Here is a 24291-nt window from a genome sequence, read left to right as displayed (position 1 = left end):
AAACTTTAATAATATAACTTGAATATAATGATTAAAAGGCTAATAAAGACTTATTAAAAAAAATCCAAAATGAGTGCTTCCAAACAACCACTAACAATTTGTAAAACTAACATGTTCCGACGCCACTTCTACTCACGGTTCTTCTTACACTAGCGAAAGGAATCAACGTTTTGCATAAAATCAGTCCCTATTTTATTAAATTTTTGGGCAGTTGTTCTTTGGAGTCCGAATTCGAAGAATTTTATCATCGAAGTGAAAATTTTGAAACTTGAAAAGAACAACCCCGAACTTCACCACGTTTTTTTTTTCTTCACATGACATGTGCCACAAGCAGCCAATGGTTTCTCGCCTTTAATCTCGGAATCTGATTTTAAACCGACCGTTCTCTGCTAACAAACTTTCAAAAAACACACATGTCAACTCTCGGGACCTAGCATAAATAAGTAAATCCCACGGAAACCACAAACTTTAAACTAATTGCTCAACCAGCAAGCTCCGGCAATGTGCTCACCTTGTTTGTTGTGCCGGGTGATGCTTTTGCTTCCGCTGTCACTTCCGCCGCTTCCCTTGGCCCTGCTTAGAGCACCCGTCGTCTTGCCCGACTTCCGTTTTACCCGAGACCTACTGGCCCCGGCAGCAGCAGCACCCATCAGTTCTTCCGTCCCATCAACCGGCAGATCTTCTCCCTGCCCAACCGTTTCCCCGATCTCGTTCTTATCCACGTAGCGATTCTTCTCGGCATCATCGTCGTCCAGCTCCATTTGATTGCTATTCAAGAAGACATTATCAAACACGCTGTGGTCACTGTCATTCTCGTTGAAGATGTTATTAATCACTATGACCGGTGTCAGCTCTTGATGCAACAGGGAATTATCCTGCTGTCCCAGATAATGTCCCCCGATGGCGTTTGAGGATCGTCGGAAGCGAACTCGGCCACCCGGCCGAGATGAGAACGAGACACTCCGTCTGGCACGGCTCTTGCTTTGGTGGCCCAAGGATGAGAAGGATGCTGCGGCCAGTGATTCCCTGGCTTCGGCATTTTGGATCCCCATCTCCCACCAGAAGGGAGTATCGTGTTGTTCCTCGTGCAGGGCGGCACTCTGATGCTGGTGGGCGTCAAGTGCTCCTCCTGAGCTGCCGGCAACGTGCGCTGCCCTGCCCCCATCGACCAGTTCCAAATCGGCCGTGGTAAAATCCTGAGGCAGATAAACCTGGGTCGTCTCGAAGGTCACAAAGGGTGCCTCCGTCGATGGCATGTTTTTTCGGGGCCGAGAAATTTTGAATTCCGGCGGTGGACAGCCGGTCGTTGTTTCTGGAAGAAGAATAATAATTACATTTAATCTTCTAAGGTACTTTAATAATTTTATTGATATTCGATAATGAAGGAACCTGATATAACTTATGAATCAAATAATGCTCTTCGTTCAACTTTAATTGTTAAATTATTTGTGCTTTCAGAAATCAACGTTTTATGAGCTTCTTCAAGCGCGTTATAGAGAATCTAAGTAACCAAAAGTCTAAAAGTTACTTAATATTGAACATAATCATCAGGCTGAATAAAAAGTACCCAAGAGAAGTACTTGTTTTGGACTTTCGAAGTTCATAGAAGTACCATAAAACAATTTTGTTTTTCCAGGCGCCTGTGACAAGTCAAAGTCCACTTTTTAGTATCGAGCGTTCTAATGAATTTTTAACAAACTTTTCGGTTCCATGTGAAACCAAAATGGAACTTCTACAAGAATTTAGCTGTATTGGTTTTTGAAACATTGATCTAAAAACTTTTTTTTAAGGGATTATGGAAATCATTTTATTAATCATTTGTTTTACAGATTAATGGCGGTTGATTCAAAGATTGCCACAGTGGTCCAGAAATGAAATTTAGCGGGAAACAATTATTTGCGCTCTTGACTTAGGTTTAAGACATTTGGTGTACCAGACAAAGTTGTACAACATTACAAGGCGCTACTTTTGAATGAAACAGTTTTAGGGTGGTTCATAAAACTCCTTAGATACGAAAATTATTTTTTTACTGTAATGAGATAGTGCTGTATTATGTTCAGCAATTATGCAGAACAACGTAATTGATGAAACTTTGTAGAAGACTTTGAATGTCTATCTATTAACGTTTAGGTTTTATGATGATTTTTCGTGTACAAGTTAGGGTGGTTCTACAAAAACAAGTTTTTTTGTTATAACTTTGTTGGGTATCAACTTATAAAAATCATGTGGTCAGCAAATATTTAGCAAATCATTATGCGCATCTTTTGTAGCAAACAGATTTCTAATATTTGCTTTTGATTCGCAGTTATCATGAGTTTTGTTTTCAAAAATGACCGTTTTGTATGAGACATAACTTCAAATGGAAAAAAAAATCAAACTTTAATTTGTTTAAAAGAACATGTTAAAATCTACATTATATAAAAAAGAACTTGACCAAAATAGCAATTTTTCATATAACGTTTCTATTTTAGCCAGTCCGCATTCAGCTTTTCAAATCGACTTCGGTAACGATTACTTTTCACCCGAAGTCTCGAAAATTTCAACTTCTCAATACTTTATTTTTTTTTTCAATGTAAATTTCGAGAGCTTCAGATCCATTTTTAACAGATCTTCAACCACATCTTTTTCACTAGATCCCTTCAGCCAGTGAAAGACTATAACTTTCCTTTGAACGTTCATCACGAATAATCGAAACTCTTGAACTGAAAACTGTGGGGTTTACTTGGTTTTGATCAAAATGATCACCGGAGAAACGAAAACAGACTTTCACAGTCAAAAGGTCATAAGTGAATAATAACTTCTTCTAAGAAAAATACAATTCAAGACTTTCTTGTTGGGTAGTTTTGTAAGTAATTCATTTTTTTCACTTTATTGTTTTATACATTAATAATCAAGAATCCTCAATTTTTTTTTCTTTTGTGCCCCTCTGGCTATGTAAGTCTTTCAAAATTTTTACAAAAGGTTATGAATAGGAAACTCTGCTTTTGTAGTGGTAAAAAATTTAGAAATGTTGACTAAGGGTGCGAACGCAAAGAAAAATTTCATTTCGCAGAGCAAAAGTGATTTATTTTGTTATATGAAAAATGGTTAATTTGGTCAAGTTCAAATGTAAATAAAAAGCTTTAAACAAAAAACACCTCTCCAATTTGTTAATATAATGTAGATTTTAACATGTTAACATGTTTTAAACAAATTAAATTTTGATTTTTTTGGTTGGCTCCATTTGAAGTTTTGTCTCATACAAAACGGCCATTTTTGAAAACAAAATTCATGATAACTGCGAATCAAAAGCAGATATTAGGAATCTGTTTGCTCCAAAAGATGCAGATAATGATTTGCTAAATACTTGCCGAACACATAATTTTTATAAGTTGATACCCAACAAAGTTATAACAAAAAAACTTGTTTTTGTAGGACCACCCTAACTTGTACACGACAAATCATCATAAAACCTAAACGATGATAGATAGACATTCAAAGTCTTCTACAAAGTTTCATCAATTATGTTGTTCTGCATAATTGCTGAACATAATACAGCACTATCTCATTACAGTAAAAAAATAATTTTCGTATCTAAGGAGTTTTATGAACCACCCTAAAACTGTTTCATTCAAAAGTAGCGCCTTGTAATGTTGTACAACTTTGTCTGGAACACCAAATGTCTTAAACCTAAGGCGAGAGCGCAAAGCATTGTGGTCATCAGCCATTACTACCTTTTTTGAAGAATTTCTAGGATTTAAATTTTAGACGGGTGAAAGATATCGAAAACTTCAGATGTAAAAAAAGAAGCTTAAAGTACTTAATGAAGATATGAGTTTTTTTACATAAATGAAAAATCTTTTTTTTAATTCAATTACAGAAAAAGTATTTTTTATCAATTTAGTAGAATATCGATTTAATTATGGGTAGCATCTTAAACAAATAAAGTGTGTAAGTGGTAAAGTGTCTATAATTAGAGAAAAAACAATCTTAAACCAATCTCGTCTTTTGAATTTTGTCTCCAATCCTCAAAAGATTAATACCTTTAGTTTTTCCCCTCCTAATTTAGCATCATTGTGATCAATTCATTGATGGACTCACCCGATCAGGAGAGCATATCAAAATAATTACTCAAGCGTATCTCACCAAGATATTTACATTTGATTCAGTTATAATTAAGTACTACAAATTTTCGATTTTAAGTTTCTCCAATCTGAATTATATCTTATTCTGATTGACAGACTTGAATGGGGTTGAGCTCATTTTCAATGATCAAGATTTTTCCTGGATTGTCCTCAAATAAAATGATTATATCTTATTTTGATATACCTACAACTTTTTCTGAAACACGGACATCGAAGTCAACGGCCCAAACCGCACGTTTATGAGTTTCGCTCAACAGATTCATATAAATGAATGTAAGTTTTGGGAAACCAAAAATGGGCCATGGTTTTAGCAAGTAATGTGATTTATTGACATTCCACTACTAAAATTTTCTCGAAGCACTCATATCTTGATAAGTTATAATTTTGATAGGTTTTGTTCAGCTGAATATCAAACTTTGCTATCTGAATGAGATATAATCTTGATATAAGCATATCAAAAACTGATATGATTTAGCTATGATCGCATAGATATTTTGATATAATTTGAGATATTTTAACATCCTACGAGTACTGAATTATAACTCATTTTGATTGAAAAAAATGAGTATCAAAATATCTCATCTTGATATAATTATGTTTTTCCCTTCTGATCGGGCACGCTTCAAATATTAGGTCTAATCAAGCTGGATAGCGACCAAGCACAGGATTATCTTAGTGTTGAAAGCATGGATTTTCCGCCGAAGACAGCGGAAACTGATCTAATCGGTTCGATAAATCTAGCCGTTTTATACGTCATTTTCATCCAAATCTTCAAAAGTATACTGAAATTTACAAAATAATTATGAGTGTCATGAATGTAATAAACAATATTTATTAAAACTTATGATTTTCTGGATGTTGTCCCCTTTTTCATTTTGCTTCCAATCCTCACTAATTTTGCGTTTTCTTTCACTTAGTGCTCCAATAAATTCATCTTGGTTTGACAGTTCAAGAAATTTTCTTTTCCTTTGTGAACTGTTCAACCAAGTAGAAGAAAAAATGTGGGTCAAAAATGATTCCAAAAAACATCAAACTTTGATTTTTATACTCACGTCAATTCATCTTTATATCTTGTTGGCTTTAATTCTAATTATTATTTTGTGCAAAACCTACTTTTAAAAGATTATTTTTGACAAACCTAAATTCTTTTGAGAGCAAGTGCATTCGTATTAGGAAAAAAGGTAGAAATTTTGGCACTGGTAGCACATTTTGAAAATTTTACCACGCAGAAATGTTTTCAAGACCTTATGGCGTTGTTTCTATTTTAGCCGTATGTGATAGAAATCACGCTAGTTTTGCATCACAGTATACAAAAATACAACACGTGTTGTATAAAAGAAAACTTGAAGGCCACAGATTTTGAAAATGTTTTTGCATGATAAAGTTTTCAAAATGTGCTAAAAGTGTCATATTTTCTACCACTTTTTCCTGACACTAGTGAACTTGCTCTGAAAGCAAGTTCACTCGTGTTGGAAGGAAGTGGTAGAAATTTTTACACATTATTTGGATTACACACCAACTCGATACAGTGTCTGGCATGACCTTCTCAGAATTGAATTAAACTTTGTGTGTATAGTCCTCACGCATAGTTAATGCATAGTGTTGTTTGTTTTAAAGCAACACAACTTAAAATCCAAATATCTCGGAAAACAATATTTTTGAGCCATATATATTAACAAGAAATATTCTGGAGATTAAAAAAAATTATTGGTATTTTTACTACAATGATTCAATGTATGTGTGAGATATTTTTTTTGTTTTATCTTTATTAGAGAGACTTTCAGCCTCTGGCTAGTTCGTCTCTTGTGGGATATTGACAAAAGTATTAAAAAAAATAGCAAACTTCAAATTTATTTATTTATTTATTTGGTTGTAGAAGTAGTTTTTGGAAAATTTCTGTTATTTCTTCGGATTTGCAACATCTGAAAATTCTTCATTCTCAATCAATCTGTTGTGCAGTTTGAACTCTAATCTTAATTTTTTATCATTAACGTGATTATCATTTTCATAGAACATTCTTGGTCTCTCAAAAATCCCAGTTCTTAAATATAAAGTCTGTTTCGCATCTTTTCATTTACTGCAGCGCCCCTAGTTGTCACATCGCGAATCTATTGACAGTGTTTTGATCCGGATGGTATGTTGACTTAGTGGTGAAAATTTCATCAAGATTGAAGCAGCCAGTCAAAAGCTATCGACGATGAAACGCGAAAGGCGGGAGAAAATTCTGCACACTCACGTAGAGAAACCGACGTGGTCAGGGGTAAAGATCGCGAAATTCCTTAAATATCCTAAATCGACTGTAAATTCAGTGCTGCAACGTTACCGGGAGACCCTTACGGTGGATCGAGCAAAACAAACCAGGCGTAAAAGTGGAACATATGACCGGAAGCTGCGAGCAAAAGTAATTCGATAAGTTCACAATAATCCTGGAATCTCCTTGCGTGATTTAGCGAAAAAGTTCAAGACGAACAACAGTACAGCTCGACGAATTTGTTTGCGAGAAGGCTTGCGGTCGTATCATGCAAGCAAACACCCCAACAGAACGCTAAAAAAAAACAGGCTGGTTGCCAAAACCAGGACAAGGAAGTTGTACGAGAAAGTGTTGACCAAGTACAACGGATGCATTTTGATGGACGACGAAACTTACGTCAAAATGGATTTTGGACAAATACCCGGTAACAAATTTTACCTTACGAAGCGTAAAAGGAATGTTGCGGGTAGATTCATTGATGATATGGCAAGAGATCTGTAGTTGTGGGAAGAAGACTAAGATTTTCATCACTGGGGACACAATGAATGGAAATGTTTACAAAGAAGAATGTCTCCAGAAGAGGGTTTTGCTATTCATTCGGTCCCACAAAGGTCCGGTGAAGTTCTGGCCGGACCTGGCAAGCTGCCACTACAGCCGAGATGTCGTTAAGTGGTATAAGGAGAACAAGATCTATTTTGTTGAAAAAAGTATCAATCCACCAAACTGTCCGGATTATCATCCCATCGAGAAATATTGGGCAATAGTTAAGGGCAAACTACAGAAATGTGGCAGAACCATGAAAAAACCCACTCAAATGGAAAAGTGGTGGAACAAGATGGCGAATGAGGTTACCAGCAGTACTGTGCAGAAAATGATGGGTGGTATCACAAAAAAGTTCGAAAATTCATCCGAAAAGCTGACGAATGATTTTTATGTATTTTTTTCCTTAAAGTGCAATAAAAACCCTACAAATGACATTTTTACTTTTGTTGTACATTATTTCTTTGCGTAGAAATGATCTATTTTATCCGACCAGATTCTATGTGAAACAGACTTTATGGCAATGATTATATGGATGTTTGAAATATGCGTTTCGTGTCATATTGACCCGAACAGCTTAGGAAAGTTAACAAGGTTTGGTAGAAATTTGCTAAATCGTATTGAAATGAACTAACAATTTCAAAAATTATTTTTCAACTTTCATAACTTTTATGATACTCATAATAACGATTTCAAACCTGTTCAGTTGTGAAATTCGAATTAAAATGTTGTTATTTCACTGAATCAAAAACCGCTATTCTCATTTAAAAAAAAGACATGCATTTAAAGCTTAAATGACTTGGCATACATAGTTTTCCCAAAAAAGATAAAGACTAACATTTGAAAAGGGCCAAACTTTTCAGGCCAATTTTTATTGAAAATTTTGAGCTCTAGAATAACAATGTGGTCAACGAAAGAGTTTATGAAAAATGATTGAATTTTTAGAAAAAAATATCTTAAAATCCTACACTGGGAAAACTGCATTTTGAAAACTAAAACTCAATTTCCCAAAAAAATACTAGATCCGAATTTCATGAATTTTTTTTCTAAGTTGGGTATAAAAAGGCCTACAAGTCGTCCATACATTGCACTTGTGCATATTTAAGGGAAAAAAGACGACTTGTAGGCCTTTTAATTACTCGGCTTAGAAAAAAATTTCATCAAATTCTGAGATGGCATTTGAGTGAATTGCAATATCTCAGTGTAGGATTTAAAAACAATTCAATATTTTTATTTAAAACTAGCTCACCCGGTGTGCTTTGCTACACCTTCCGGAAATAAATGTTATTTCTAAAAATTTATTCACATTTAGATCTTAGAGAGCATTTTTTTAAATCAAACCTCATCATACTTCAGAACCAACAACTTTGAAATGAGTGCTGCAGCTGCAGTTCTGAATTGCAATTCAAAGATAGTATATATTATTTACTGAAACTTGATCTCAAAACTCATTTGTCAAGATCTGCAATTTGTACTCTGTACCCAAAAAAAACTTTCTAAAAATGGTCCCTCCTTTGAAAAGCTCTTTATCTTAAATTTACATGGGAGCTCGTTTCCATTTTTGTCCCCCACTGCTTGAAGAAGGTAGGCAAATTTAACCGGCTCGGGTCCCAAACATGGTGGTATCATGGTAATGAAAAATATATTGAATTAGTTATGTATTAAATACAGTGCAAATTTCTTTTTTTTTAAATAAATTTACTACGGCAAAAATATAAATATTTATAAAATATCAGTTGCATCACTTAATAAGTTCTCAGCGTTTTTTTCATTTTCTCTTTGAAAGTCAAATATTCAAAAATGTTGGCAAAAACAAATTTCTAAGTTTACATTTGTCCCGTATATTAGGGCAAGTGTCAATGCAAAGCTTATTTACAGAGGCGTCAGAGTAATGGCTTTTAAATGGATTTAATACGAATTCCTGTTTTTTGTTCTATCAAGTTTCACTGATATATCTGCAGTATTCCTGCAGTATAAATTTATGTTTGTTACTCCACTTTTAACGAATGCTGTTCAAAGGGAATGACCTTCATTTACAAAGACATTTAGAATTTTCAATATCCGCTTCAATTTCAACATTCGGAATACCCCTTCTGTTCTTTCCAACATATTGAATCATTTTGAAGATGAATTTCTTCAAAATTCGACGTTTGCCCTTACCCCACCGTGTAAGTTGACATGAGGGAATATTGTTTTTAACACTTTAACAGTATACTAAAAATTTCTCATAAAACTTTTGCGTTCAGTTGAATATCAGTTCTAAAGTCTCGCTTTTCAAAAACGAAGCGGATCAAAAGTCTCTTTTATGCAGCCATGTAACACAAAAACACTTTTCATGTTAAGTACGTACTTGAATTGGTATGTAAGCAAAAAGTACGATGGTTTTTCAGAATTATTAAAAATAAAAAGCTCCCATTTTTATTTCTAAATTCGTTTCAGTATTTGGGCCGAAGTAAAAATTTCTAGAAGAAAACATAATTTTTAATTTTTTTTAACAGAAAAAGTTGAACGTTTGAACATGTTCTAATGTTCCTTGAATGAAAAGTCGAATGCTACCTACATTAACACGAACTAAATATGGAAGTATTTTTGGAAATCTTTCAATTGGTTTTGATTTGATTGATAAAATACCAATCCGTGTCACATCTAGGCGTTATTTATTACCACGTGTAATTAAGCAAACACATCTAGGTTGCATATCGCTCCCACGTGCATAAGGAACATAGGTACTTGGTTGAGAAACAGACGCCTGATTGTTAAATTTTTCCAGCGATCAATGAACAGTATGCCCCTAAAAGAAAAGAAAATCTCTAAAAATGGATACCATGACTTTTCAATTTCAGATTTTGGCAAACAAAAAAATTATTTATATTATTCGATCGGCCAAATGTCAATTTGGGTCACATCTAGGCGTCATTCATAACCATGTGCTGTACGAATTAGCTAGGAATCAAGTAGAACAAAAATCACATCAAGGCTTCATATCGCCACCCCTTGCCTTGAAAATATGCTTGGTTGAGAAATACGCGCCAAAATATTCCCACTGATCAGTATGCTATGCCTGGGTTACTATCCTTTTGCGACGTTGGCTCGACGCCTCGACCTTGGAGACGAAAAACAAACCGCCCAAAGGAAGAAAAAATCTCGAGAAAATGGATGTCATGACTTTAATTTGTTTCAAAAAACTACAAATTTTGTATGGAAGCCCCCCCTCACTTAAGTCGGATGGAGTTTTGACTATTACAGAAACCATCCCCGGCCTCAAAAACCCTTAGATGCCAATTTTGACGATGATCGGTTCAGTAGTTTCCGAGTCTATAGGGAACAGACAGACAGACAAACATTCATTTTTATATATATATATAGATTTCAATCATTTTTCCAAAACTCTCGATGAACCACATTTGTGTAGGAATTGTAATTTTCCAGCAAAAAATGTTTGTAAAATGTTTGAGTGAAAAGTTTGGCCCTTTTCAAATGTTAGTCAAGATAATTTTTGGGAACACTTATACCGTATTTGTGTATGCCAAGTGTTGCACTGGTGCGCCACTAGGTGCTGTCAAACTGTTTTTTTATTCGGACAGTGTTGCACTGGTTTTGACCTGGTGTTGCACTGCCATCGGGCGGTAGTGTCCCGACAATTTTGTCATTATTGCGAGAGAGCGTGTGAGTGATTGAGGTAGCAATACACTGGCGACGATTTGTGTTTGTTTTTATCGGGCATGGTGGAACACTGAACGAGGGGAGAAAACAAATACGGTATTAGTATGTCAAGTTGCTTTACTAGGTAAGATCTTTATGCCCAGAAAGTTTCATGGAATTGTGAGAGGGTCATGCCAACTTCGTGTCAATTTGTCATGAAATCCGTCTATAAATAAATAATATTTTTCAACTACTTTTGCAAATCTTGATCAATTTCCAACATTCTATTTTTGTTTTTGATTTCATGTAAGGAGTGTATTCGAAAAAAACTGTTGAATGCATGGATGTTAATTGATGAAGCTAATGTGATGTTGATATGGGCAAAATTTTGTAATGTACTGTTTTTTCGAGTTTTGGGCACGTTTTTTGTTTCCTGAAGCTTGACCTTCAAAATAAATCAAAATTTTGAATTTAGTCGAAGTTATAACAAATTTAGCTGATTTTTCTCCTTCGACACAAAAACTGCATATGGGACTTTTTATCACTCCACCAAAGTTTTAGCGTAATGACACTATTCCAGATCCAACATGAACACAGACCTATTGAAGTGCTCTCAGAGAAATCGGTCGCATTTAGAGTCAGTCCTCATTAAATTTTTAGCCATTCATCATATCAATTGTTATAATAGACTGAGTGATTTCCACAGATTAGCGGCCTCAATGAAATGAAATTTTTCAATTTTTTCTCCTTGTTTATCTCCGGGAAATACAGGCGATACTTGTCGATGAATAGTTTTCAGTAGGAAACATGCCAGGTGATCGTTAAAGAGTTCGTTTTGCTGTCCATAAAGAAGTTTTTCAAAATATCTCCCCACTAGCAGTCTAAATATTTTGCACACGATTTGACCACCGCATTTTGTTTATTTCACCGGTGGGCAGCTTTTCTGCCTGGAAGAAATGAAGTCAGGCCTGTTTTTTAGTCAGCTAGACGAACTACCTAGTAAAAAAATAACTTTTTTATCATTTCCTCTATTGATATTTTTTGGATTGAGCTTAAAAAAACCTCTAACATTTCTAAGCTTCATGGAATCAATCATCTTCACTTTTATTCAAACTTAAGCTCACTATTGGATCCTCGGCTAGTGAACGGTAGACAATGTGCAACTCGAGACCCCATACACCCAACCTTCGGGTAGTGGTCATATCACCTCTTGTCTGCAACTCCGATTCTCTACCTCCCCGTGGTACTAGCTGGGGTGCGAGCAACCTTAGCGGAGATCGGGTACCAAACCCCGGTGGATGCTTTGGTAGCATGCAGACTGAGTCAGGGGGCTTCGTTCGCGTCTGTTCTCCATGTCAGGGGCGGCGTGCGGAGTGCAACAACGTCCTGGTGGTGTTCGGGACCCAAAACAGCAACATCACGACGGTCTTCCTGCAAGATAGTGGGGTTAGCTGCGGGCCTTGCGAGCCTGTGACTACAAAAAACATAAGCAACGAACAACGAACAACAAATTTCGGATGGAAATCGGCAAAGACCCACGCGACGAAAAGGGACTAGCGATTGGAAACTTGGAACATGGAACTGCCGATCTCTAAATTTTGTGGGCAGTACCCACGTGCTCTCCAACGAATTGAAGAGCCGCAAATTCGAAATCGTAGCGCTGCAGGAGGTATGTTGGAAGGGCTCCACGGTACGAACGTACCCAGATGGTCGTGCCATCTACCAGAGCTGCGGCAACACACACGAGCTTGGAACAGCTTTTATAGTGATGGGAAAGATGCAAAAGCGCGTGATCGGGTGGTGGCCGATCAACTCACGAATGTGCCGGTTGAGAATCAAGGGCCGGTTCTTCAACATCAGCATCATCAACGTGCACAGCCCTCACCTCGGAAGTACCGGTGACGACAAAGACGAATTCTACGCGCAGCTGAAGCGTGAATACGACCGTTGCCCAGAACATGATATCAAGATCGTCATCGGGGATTTCAATGCTCAGGTCGGCCAGGAGGAGGAATTCAAACCGACAATTGGAAGGTTCAGTGCGCACCAGCTGACCAACGAAAACGGCCTCAGACTTATTGATTTCGCCGCCTCCAAACGAATGGCCGTACGTAGTACCTTTTTTCAGCATCGCCTCCCACACAAGTACACCTGGAGATCACCGTACCAAACTCAATAACAGATCGACCACGTTTTGATCGACAGCCGGCACTTTTCGAACATCATCGACGTCAGATCCTGTCGGGGCGCCAACATCGAGTCGGACCATTATCTGGTGATGGTGAAGATGCGCCCAAAACTCTCCGTAGTAAACAACACGCGAAACCGGCGCCCGTCTCGGTTAAATATCGCGCGACTGAAGCAACCTGAGGTCGCGGCAGACTACGCGCAATCGGTCGAAGCAGCGCTGCCGGCAGAGTGCGAGCTTGACGAAGCCCCTCTCGAGGACTGTTCGGATACTATCAAAACAGCCGTCAACAGTGCTGCGGAGAACGTCATCGGTTATGTGGAGCGATCTCGACGGAACGACTGGTTCGACGAGGAGTGTAGGAGGGTGATGGACGAAGAGAATGCCGCGCGGGTGGCAGTAGCGCAAAGAGGCACCCGTCGAAATGTGGAAAATCACCGACAGCGGAAGAGGCAGCGAGTCCAACTTTTCCAGGAGAAAATGCGCCGCCTGGAGGAGGAGGAGCTCGAGGAGCTGGAGCAGATGCATCGTTCCCAAGAAACGCAAAGGCTTCGTGCCGCAAGCCGAAATGTGCCTGGATAAGGACGGGGGTATTCTGACGGACAATCGTGAGGTGATCAAAAGGTGGAAGCAGCACTTCGATGAACACCTGAACGGCGCACATGCAGGAGATCAAGACGGTGGGGGAAGGTACATCGCCGGCGTAGCCAACGACGTAGAGAAGCCACTCCCAACGATAAGTGAAGTTAAGGAAGCCATTCGCCAGCTGAATAGAAACAAGTCGGCTGGGAAGGATGGCATCGCAGCTGAACTCATTAAAATGGGCCCGGACAGGTTGGCCGATTGCCTTCACCGGTTGATAGTCCGGATCTGGGACATAGAACAGCTACCGGAGGAGTGGAAGGAAGGGGTAATATGCCCCATCTACAAGAAGGGCGACAAATTGGACTGTGAGAACTACCGAGCGATCACTGTCCTCAATGCCGCCTACAAAGTGTTGTCCCGAATCCTACTCCGCCGCCTAACGCCACAAGCAAACAGATTCGTGGGAAGTCATCAGGCCGGCTTCATGGAGGGACGGTCAACGACGGACCAGATATTCACATTACGGCAAATCCTCCAAAAATGCCGGGAACACCAAGTCCCTACGCACCATCTGTTTATCGACTTCAAAGCCGCATACGACACGATCGACCGTAACGAGCTAAGGAAAATCATGGACGAGAACGGCTTTTCCGGGAAGCTGATCAGACTGATCAAGGCGACGATGGATGGAACGCAGTGCTGTGTGTGGATCTCGGGTGAATTGTCGATTTCATTCGAATCGCGCAGGGGGCTTCGACAAGGTGATGGTCTATCCTGCATGATGTTCAACGTGGCGCTAGAAGGTGTTATTCGACGAGCGGTGGGCGAAATGCGGGGCACGATTTTCAACGAATCCAGTCAACTTATCTGCTTTGCCGATGACATTGACATAGTCGGCAGATCATCTGCGGCGGTGGAGGAGATCTACCGCAAACTGAAACGCGAAGCAGGAAGGATTGGGTTGATGATTAATACGTCCAAGACGAAGTACATGCTGGCGTGCGGATCCGAGGCCGACCGAACCCGCTTGTCCAGTAATAACAAGGTCACGATCGACGGCGACGAGCTGGAGATAGTCGAAGACTTTGTCTATCTCGGCTCACTGGTGACCGCAGACAATGACACCAGCCGTGAGATCCGGAGGCGAATTATCAGCGGAAGTCGTGCCTACTATGGACTCCACAAGCAACTGCGGTCTAAATAGAAGACTTAGCCCTCGCACGAAGTGTAACCTGTATATGACGCTCATTAGACCGGTTGTTCTCTACGGGCACGAGACATGGATATTGCTCGAGGAGGACCTGTGTACACTCGGAGTATTCGAGCGACGAGTGTAAAGAACCATCTTTGGCGGCGTACAGGAGAACGGAGTGTGGAGGCGTAGGATGAACCACGAGCTCGCGCGACTCTACGGCGAACCCAGTATCCAGAAGGTGGTGAAGGCTGGCCGGATACGCTGGGCGGGACATGTTGCGAGAATGCCGGACGACTGTCCTGCAAAACAGGTGTTCGCTACGAATCCGGTAGGAACAAGATGAGCAGGGGCGCAACGAGCGAGGTGGTTAGACCAAGTGGAGCGTGATCTGGCGCACGTGGGATGCCCAAGAAATTGGAGAACGGTTGCTATGAACCGAATAGTTGAATTCCGCTGTTTTTAGGTCTCCCAATGGGACTTTTCTGGATTTTTCTCGATCCTGCCCAATATTGTCAATGAACTTCAGTAGGTACTGGACGCTCTCTCAAAACCTGCTTGACAGATTGTCACCATATTTGGTACACCTTCATACTATATTACTAGGTAACTTCACTGAAAACTTCATTAATTTCCATCCATGCATTCAAAAGTTACTTACAAAACAAAGTGTTGAATTTTTTCGAATACACTCCTTAAGTGGTAACGGCCACAACGCTTTCCAATTTCTCTGAAAATCCTCATCAAAATTGAAAAAAATGTAATCTTCCTTAAATTCATTCAATGCTTTCTAATAATCCCTACCCATCTGAGTTGTCTTTCCACATTTTCGTACCAAAGTACCAAATTGAAGACTGATGGGAGTAATTAGATTTACAACCCATCTGAACATAATGGAACTTGTTTTGTTGTTCTACTTCGTTCAGTTTGTTGTTGGCCCTATCTACTCGACTCTATTGAGGTTGTCACTTAAAAGCATATCTGCAAGATTTTTGTTGTTGTCTTAGAGGTAAACCAACATTTAGGATGTGCAGCAGCATGCACATTGCACATTGCCCGAACGTAACATTCCGATGATGTCTTATCGTCGTTGTTCATTATTGCCACTTGGAAGGATTCCACACCGGAAGATATTTCTTGATGCCTGCCATCAGCAGCCTGAGCAGTGCATCATCATCGTCATCATCATCATCGGCTGGCTGGGCTGTGATATTGCATCTAATTTGATGATAACTCTACCATGTGGAAATTTTGGCATCTGCATATTGTGCCGTGGTCGAGTCTTTCTCCGGTGAGGTGCAAAATCTAGGTCAACCTCTCGTCAGTCTGATAGAAGCATATCGCAGCAGGACCAGGAATGATTATTATGCATAAAATGCTATAAATCATCTTGTAACCAATTAGGTTGTGTGCTCGCACCGGGAAGAGCCTCGTTACAATTCAGTTCTCAATGAAACTTGATGGAGCTTGAGAGCTCGAACACATTCCGCCGGTTAGGTTTGGTTGTGCATTTTGATGGCGGAATTATAAATTTAATTAATTCATGGATTCATGTGCTATATTCCCGTCGATGTTGTGCGCTTGGCAGGATAGGGTTAAACTTATCATCAACGAGGAATTTGAAAAACTATTGAATCGGCGATGAAGTATCGATTCAATCAGTTTTTTTTGGTTTCTGCGTTAATTGTACATTTCCAGTCAACCCTGTACTGTTTTTTTTTCAGATTCTGTTAAGTCGTATCTTTTCGATTAAGATTTGGGCTTGTGATATAGCTCAGTTGGCAAGTCAGTTGCTTCCTGAGCCGATATCCGTGAGTTTCGAGCCCAAGAATAAACATCGATCACAGTTGTACCGGATAAGTTTTACAATGAGGACGCCAACTGCATCGTCGATATAAGTCGCGAATGCCAAAAAGATGGTAAAACGACTATATTCGAAACAAAACAAACCCTTTGTGTTAACAGATTATCACCGCTGATTTTTATGATTTTAATTGAATGATTAATGGCATTTCGGTGAACTATACATTCTAATAGGAAGAATATCAAATGAAAGTAATGAAAATTATAGACTGATAGATTAGATTAGGAAGCATGAAAGGTGTTGAAAATGAGCCAAGAGCGTGATTTGAGAAAACTTCTTGCCGCATAAGACCATTTGTCCCACACCGTATTATTGTCTAGAATCTAGAAGAAGCAAATCTGATTTAGAATTTGAAATCTTCATGAAGTTGAACTCCCAAAACCGCCCTCCGAACATGCAGCCGTGAATGAAGGCAATGTCATATCGTTCTAAGAAATGAAATATCACATACCTTTCACATTGATCACAAAGTTCGCGGAATCACTTGGCTATCCTTTTATTTATTTATATTTTTTTCGCTGATACTTCTGGAAAACAATTGTGAGAGTATCAGAAAGGAAATTGCATCTGTTTCTGATCGGTCTTCGATTCTATTTTTCCAATGAAAGGATTATAGTCTCTTGGTGACAAACTGTTCGCAACACTGTGGAAAAATGATCAACGAGATGGATTGAATTTTGAGTCTCTATCTCACCGACCTAAATTCACACAAATTTGAAGAAAGCGAGAAAAGCAATCAAAATGCCGTCGAAATTCCAGGACACCATGTTGAGTTCCAGCTGACATGAAACCATCAATCAGCAATGGAGGGGTATAGACTTCGTTCGGGGCCAAAAAGCAGGACAGATGTCACTTTTGGACTGGCAACGAAAACAAACGAATATGGTGGACGATAGAAGATAAAAACCATGTGATGAAGGAAAAACAGGAAGACCCATCATCCTGCAAAACGGTAAAAAGAACTAAAACAGTCATCATCCCTCTCTAAACACACAGTAAAGGGAAGGTACTGAAATATGCCTTATATAAGCGAATCGCGAATTTGCCATGTAATGGGTACTTGAACATTTTTAGTCACAGAAACAAGTTCATCCGTTAGAAATACAGTAAGAAGTGTATTTGAAAATAATGTAACACTTTGTTTTGTGAATAACTTTTGAATGCATGAATGAAAATTGATGAAATTTTCAGCTAAACTACTTTCTAATGTAATGTGTACGTTAAACTGCTCCAAATGACCCAACTTTTGAAAAAAATTTGCGCTACAGGCTAAAATTAATCCTAGGCCTAGTACAAAATCTCATGCAAAATTTGAGCCAGATCGGATCACGGGAAGGGGTCGCTCAATGAGCCTGAAATTTGTTTGGGATTTTAACACATTTTGTTTGGGGAAACATGAAAATCCAGTTTTTCATCAATAACTTAGGTTCCCGTCGGCCGATTTCTTCCAAAAACGGGTTTTCTTAAAGCCTAAATTATGAAAATATTTCATCCGAAGACTGCATTTCGATAAGAGTTGAGAATGAGTAGGCCTTGGTCGAGTGCTGTCGCGTTTGATTTTTCTGTGTTGAATTTAGTCGTTTTTCTGTCATTTTTGAGAGAAATTTTGATTTTTGATACCAATTACCAATTGATGAATGATATATAAGATACAGAAAAGAAATCACTGCTGATAAAAGAGAGAGAGACAAGTGTGAAAACATGAATCAGTTTTTATTTCGTTTTTGTTTTAAAAGTGCTCAGTTTGGTGGCTCCAGGAAGTTTTTTTTGCTGAGTTTGCTTGTCGAGGAGGGTTTGATTTTGATGGTTTAGAAGTGTTGTAAATGCACGGAAGCTGACCGAACGGGCGGTTTTGCTTAATGGTTTGGATACGTGCGGGAGCATTGGGGTATAAAATTTTTGGTGGTACACTGAAGGTGGTTGAAAGTTTTTAATTTTGGTCTCTTATAAGTATATTTAATTTATACAAGTGAAAAATAAAGTTGAATAAAATGTGATGGAACAGAAACCAGGTTCTAATAAGTGTCTCGAGTTGAAGACAATTCCTTCCGCATAATACGCTCAGGAGTGAATTCAGGAAATTGAATTCGTGAGAAATGTGTGCTAAAAAAGTGACAAAATTGTTGATACCGAAAGAGGTTAGCAGCGAAAGGCGGAAGTAAGCAGAAAACCGGTGAGGACGTTCCTTTTTCTTTTTCTAGTTCCTAAATTTTTAATCTTCAATCAGTTTTCCAATCTATTGCTTACGTTAAGAACTCTAAATTTATGATTTCTGGAGAACTTTCGAGGTAATTTAATGATTTATTCAAATTTTACGGATGAAATTTTTGAAAAAATTTTCGAGCTCTAGGGAGATCTCGAAAGGTTTATTGTTCTATTAATATTTTCGTTTTCTCATTTTTATTTTCAAGAGCGAGCAAAGGCGCTTTATCCTTGGTCGATGACCAGAAATGATTGTACACTGAAATCCTATATCTACAGTCCAAGAAAAAAGCTTAGATTTTTAAAGGTATTTTTTATTAAGTACATTCCTCAAAATACTTAGGTTATGGGATTTCTGTGTACAAAATAAATCATTTCCAGCCTTTCTAGAACGATCCTTGTGATTGGCAAAAAAAAAATTAGATTGCATATGATTTCTTCATCAAGGAGCATTTTTCTTAGCATGCTTCCAACGATTCTGCCCATTTGAAACGTATGGTACTGGTGGTCCACGTTTCTTCCTGTTCCTGTGTTCCAGATGTCTCTGCGTTCTCTGCTCTATGGTAGGCCCAACCATTTTGTGTTTTTGATCATTTAAATGTTTTTATGTTAAAATAATTAAAAACATGAACAAAGACAAGAAGAATAATGAGACACTTATTATTCTTTGGGACTCAGACATAAGTTCTGGCTATAGAAGTACGATTAGTGATTAGTGATTAGTGAAGACTGCATTTCGATAAGAGTTGAGATAAAAAAGTGATTAGGCTTCAAAAATGGGCTAACTTTTTCCACAGTGGTATTCAGCACTGTTAATGAGGGGTCAATATGTTCGACCGCCCCAACTCATTCACAGTGATGAATACCATCCTTACCATGCGCTCCAGCGCATAACATTTCATAGGTTTTGAATTTCCCATACAAATTTGGGGCAGTCTAGTGTACGTGTACAAATTTTGGTGACATTCTATCATGTGGTTTTTGAAATAATGTCGAATACTGCAGTTCATTGACTAAATTTTTTAGGCAGACAAGTTTCGCCTGTATTTCCCGGAGATAAATGAGAAGAAAATCATAAAAAATTTGAAGTTTATTACTTGAGGAGGCTAACGACCTATGGGAACTGCAAATTACTCAGTCTTTCATAACGATTGACACGATGAATGGCTAAAAAACAACGAAGACTACCTCCAAATGCGACCGCACTTCAATAGGCCCCACAATGTTTATACTCTGTTTAAGTTGGATCTGGAACCGTGCCTTTACGCAAAAACGGTGGTGGAGTGATCAAACGTCAAATGTGTTGTTTTTGTGCCTAAGGAGGACAATCTGCTAAATTTGTAAAAACTTTGACCAAATTCAAAATTTTGAGTTAGGAAACACCCTTGATTTAAAAAAAATGTTTCCCATTTTGCATTATAAAGTCTGCTTCATTTAATATTGGAACACAAACAATTGCGTGTAGTTCAGTCATTTATTAACGAATTCATAATTTGTTTTTCATACAAATGTAGCATTTTCTTTACTCTTTCATAAAAAAAATTAAAAAAATTATTCATTGCTGTTTCGAAGAAATTCTCGTACTTTTCCCGTAATACGGCACATTAGGCGGCGCACACCCTTTTCGTCCACCGTTTTGGCGATTTGATTCCACCAGTTCTTCATTTGAGTCATGTTCCTAACAAGTTTTCCCTTTGCCTTAAGCCTCCGCTTCGTGATTGCCCAGTATTTCTCTATCGGCCGGAACTGGGGGCAGTTTGGGGGGTTGAGGTCCTTCGGTATTACGCTGACCCCGTTCGTTGCGTACCATTCCATAACCGTTTTGCTGTAATGGCAGCTTGCGAGGTCCGGTCAAAACATTACTGGACGCTCGTGGGCACGAATAAACGGCAGAATCCGTTTCTGTAGGCACTCTTTTTTGTAGACTTCTGATGTCAATGTCTTGTCAGTGAGAAAGACTTTGGTTTTCTGTCCACAACTGCATATCCTCTGCCAAATCATGTACTTGCGGGCGAATTTATCCGCAAACACGAACTTAAATTTTGCAGGTACATCCCCCCGAGCCGTCGCCAAATAAAATTTTTGACCTGGGATTTGCCCAAAGTCCGCCTTTACGTAGGTCTCATCGTCCATCAGAATACATCCGTCGAACTTGGTCAGCACTTGGTCGTACAGCTTTCGAGCACGAATTCTGGCCACATTGTTCTGCTTCAGCGTCCGATTTGGCTGTTTGCTGGCTCGGAATGACCTTATTCCTTCCCGGAGACGAATTCGTCGCACCGTACTGTGAGCGGCCTGGAACTTATTAGCCAAATCGCGGTCTGAAAGATTGGGATTCCTCTTGACGGCCTTGATGACTTTCCTACGCAGTTTCCGGTCGACAGTTCCACTCCGACGCTTCGAATGCGGCTTCCGAGCCGTCGTCAATGTTTCCTTGTACTGCTTGATAACACGCCATACGGTATTTCTGGGCATTTTAAGCTGTTTAGCTAGCTTCGATGCCGACAACAATGGATTTTCAAGAAAACTGTGCACAATTTGATCTCTCCGTTCGGCTTCCATGGCGGTTGTTTACAAAATGCTATCGTTTGGTGTTATGACATAAATACATTGTGAAAGGTAATGAATTTCCCGACACGTGGGTGAAAAAAGTTTCCAAATCCGTCCACTAGGAGCGCCACAATGAGCAAAAGAATTTGTTCCAATATTAACTGAAGCAGACTTTTGATGGCAAACGTTGTTGCCCAAAAATTAAAGTCGAAAAATTCCTTAATTGGACGCTATCTCAAAATCCACTACATAACATCACAAAAATGTTGCATTTGTAAACATCACATTACCAGGTATTTTCGCTGAAAATTTCATCAATGTGCATCCATGCTTTCAAAATTTATTCATAAAACAAAGTGTTGCATTTTTTTTTCGAATACACTCCTTAGTTTATCGATTTTATATTAGTTTAGTTTAGTTTAGTTAATTTGTATTCAAAAGTAGCGTAAGACAATTGTCTTTTCATTTTGCCACAGCGACGTAATCGTATTGATGGAATGCACTTGTTACTTTCATTTAAATCTCTTAGAGAATGATTGATTTTGTCTACAATTAACATTTCTTCTAGTTAAATAACGTTGAACATTGCTTTCTAAATGCGTTTAAATTAGGAATATTTTTCATTGGGTTTGGTAGCAAATTCCAAAGAACAACACCTTTGACAAAAAAATGTGCAGTTATAAAAAGACGTCGATGATTGGGGATAATTTCGCATTCTAGTGCCGTTGAAGGGTTGGAGTATATTGAAAAGATTTGAAGGACATTTATTGGTGATGATTTTATGAAACATAAGACATGACCGAACTTTAATAAAATTGTAAAACTAATATCCTAATAACTTATGTTGCAAATGAGTAACTCGATCTAAACGGGATAGGTTAAAGACGAAACGAACGCAACAATTTACCTACCTAAGGGTCCAGCGCCGATTGACCGGCGCATAGGGCTGAGATAAAAGATCTCCACTGCTGGCGATCCGGAGCCAGCGTCTTCACTTGCTGCCAGCCAAGGTTCTCGTCAACTGTGTGGATTTCAGCGGCTAGACTTCGCCGCCACGAGCTTTTGGGCCTGCCTCTTCTTCGATGCCCATCTGGATTCCAGTCAAGCGCCTCTCTGCAAATCTCGTTTTCATCTCTTCGCAGCGTGTGCCCAATCCATCTCCACTTACGTTCTTGAATCTCGATTTCTAGCGCCCTTTGATGACACCGGCGATGAAGTTCAACGTTTGAGATCCAGTTGCCAGGCCACCAAGCGCGGATGATGTTCCGCAGGCACCGATTCACAAAAACTTGCAGTTTTCGCGTCGTCACCGCATATGTGCACCAAGTTTCACACCCGTACAGCAATACGGATTTGACGTTTGAGTTGAAGATTCGGATCTTAGTTCGTAGAGAGATCTGGCGTGACCGCCAGATGTTTCGGAGACTCGCAAACGCAAATCGGGCTTTTCTGATCCGGGTTTCGATGTCCTTCTTGGTACCACCATCAGGCGTAATCTGGCTACCAAGATACTGGAAGCACTCCACTGTCTCAACCTGTTGTCCAGCTACCACGAAATTGGAACGATTTCCTGTATTGATTTCCATCGACTTGGTCTTTCCGACATTGATTTTGAGACCTGCTGCCTTGGAGCTTTCGGTGAGGTCATCGAGTTTGCTCTGCATGTCTTGTTGTGTTTGGGCGAGCAAAACAATATCGTCTGCCAGGTCAAGGTCGTTCAGTTGCTCCATGGTTGAAGGATTCCACGGCAATCCTCGGTTTGGTCTACAGTCAATCGATCCAGTCAAGTTCTCATCCATTACGATGAGAAAAAGTAGCGGTGATAAAATACATCCTTGTCTCACTCCAGCAGTTACCGGGATTGGTTCGGACAAGACACCGTCGTGCAAGACCTTGCACGAAAATGCCTCGTACTGTGCTTCGATGAGATGGACTAGTTTCTCTGGGACCTCTCGTCTTCTAAGAGCAGCCCAGATGTTTTCGTGGTTCAGTCGGTCAAATGCTTTTTCGAAATCAACGAACACCAGCAGAAGAGAGTCCTGGAATTCGTTGATTTGTTCCAGTATTATTCGTAGCGTTGTGATGTGGTCCACACATGATCGTCCGGATCGGAATCCAGCTTGTTGCCGTCGGAGTGTAGCGTCGATTTTCTCCTGAATCCTGTTCAGGATCACTTTGCAGAGTACTTTGAGGGTTGTACAGATCAAAGTTATGCCACGCCAGTTACCGCACTCTGTTAGGTCTCCTTTCTTTGGGACGCAACAATTTAGCGCGATTTTTATTCTGTCGAGAGCTCTTGCAGAAATTGTAGGCAGTAGGAAATCATGTTTTAAAAAGTTTTAATTTGATGTTCTGGTTTAGGAAACTTGACTTAAGCTTTATGTTTCTAAGCACGCCGTAAATTTTACCGCATTGGTTCAATACGTGGTTATCCCAGTCGAATCGACTGTCAACGATAAATCCTAAGCTTGTAACCTTGTTTGACTAATGAAACTATTTCATTATCTCCTAGTTGTAAGAAAGGCTTATTTGTGCATACAGTTCGTGTTATCAAAAGGGCATTTGATTTGGATGCATTCAACGTCATCAGATGATTTTTCGCCCACGTATTTATAGCTTGCAAATCAAGGTTCATTAACTGACCGGTTTCGACCATGCTTTGGTTTTTACAATTAATATACAGCTGAATATCGTCAGGAAACAAATAAATGGTGCAATATTTTACAATGCTTGGTAAATCGTTTATATACATAGTGAATAATATAGGGCCTATCATGGATCCTTGAGGCACTCCAGAATAAACTGGTAAAAAACTAGAAAAACTGTCATTGCTAAACACTGCTTGCTCCCGATCCTTTAGATATGAATGAATCAATTAAATAGCCGTTAGCTGAAAATCGAAATTCGTATTTAATTTTCTACAGAGTGTTTTATGAGAAATTGTATCGAATGCCTTCGAGCAATCGAGCAGTACCATAAGAATTTTGTGGCCTTCATCTATGGATTTTGAAACATCATCGCATATTTTAAGCATGGCTGTTTTTGTACTATGTCCTGGTCTATATCCAGATTGATGTTCTGTTATTAAGTTGTTGAGATTTAAATACGTACTTATTTGTTTTTTCATTATTTGTTCGAAAACTTTTGATAGGG

General features: G+C 39.0%; 1 protein-coding gene across 3 annotated transcripts in view; it reads right to left on the bottom strand.

Annotated features, from left to right (window-relative positions):
* LOC129748123 (locomotion-related protein Hikaru genki-like) overlaps window positions 1-24291 on the bottom strand; it is an 82104-nt gene that overhangs the window by 17265 nt on the left and 40548 nt on the right. For all 3 annotated transcript variants that reach the window (XM_055742618.1, XM_055742617.1, XM_055742619.1), the window contains exon 4: window positions 512-1312. In XM_055742618.1, coding sequence (XP_055598593.1) covers window positions 512-1312 — 801 coding nt within the window. The remainder of the gene's footprint in view (window positions 1-511; window positions 1313-24291) is intronic.

This window comes from Uranotaenia lowii, chromosome 2 (genome assembly GCF_029784155.1).
Source record: "Uranotaenia lowii strain MFRU-FL chromosome 2, ASM2978415v1, whole genome shotgun sequence".
Lineage (NCBI taxonomy): Eukaryota > Metazoa > Arthropoda > Insecta > Diptera > Culicidae > Uranotaenia > Uranotaenia lowii.
This window is presented reverse-complemented; position numbering and strand designations above follow the sequence as displayed.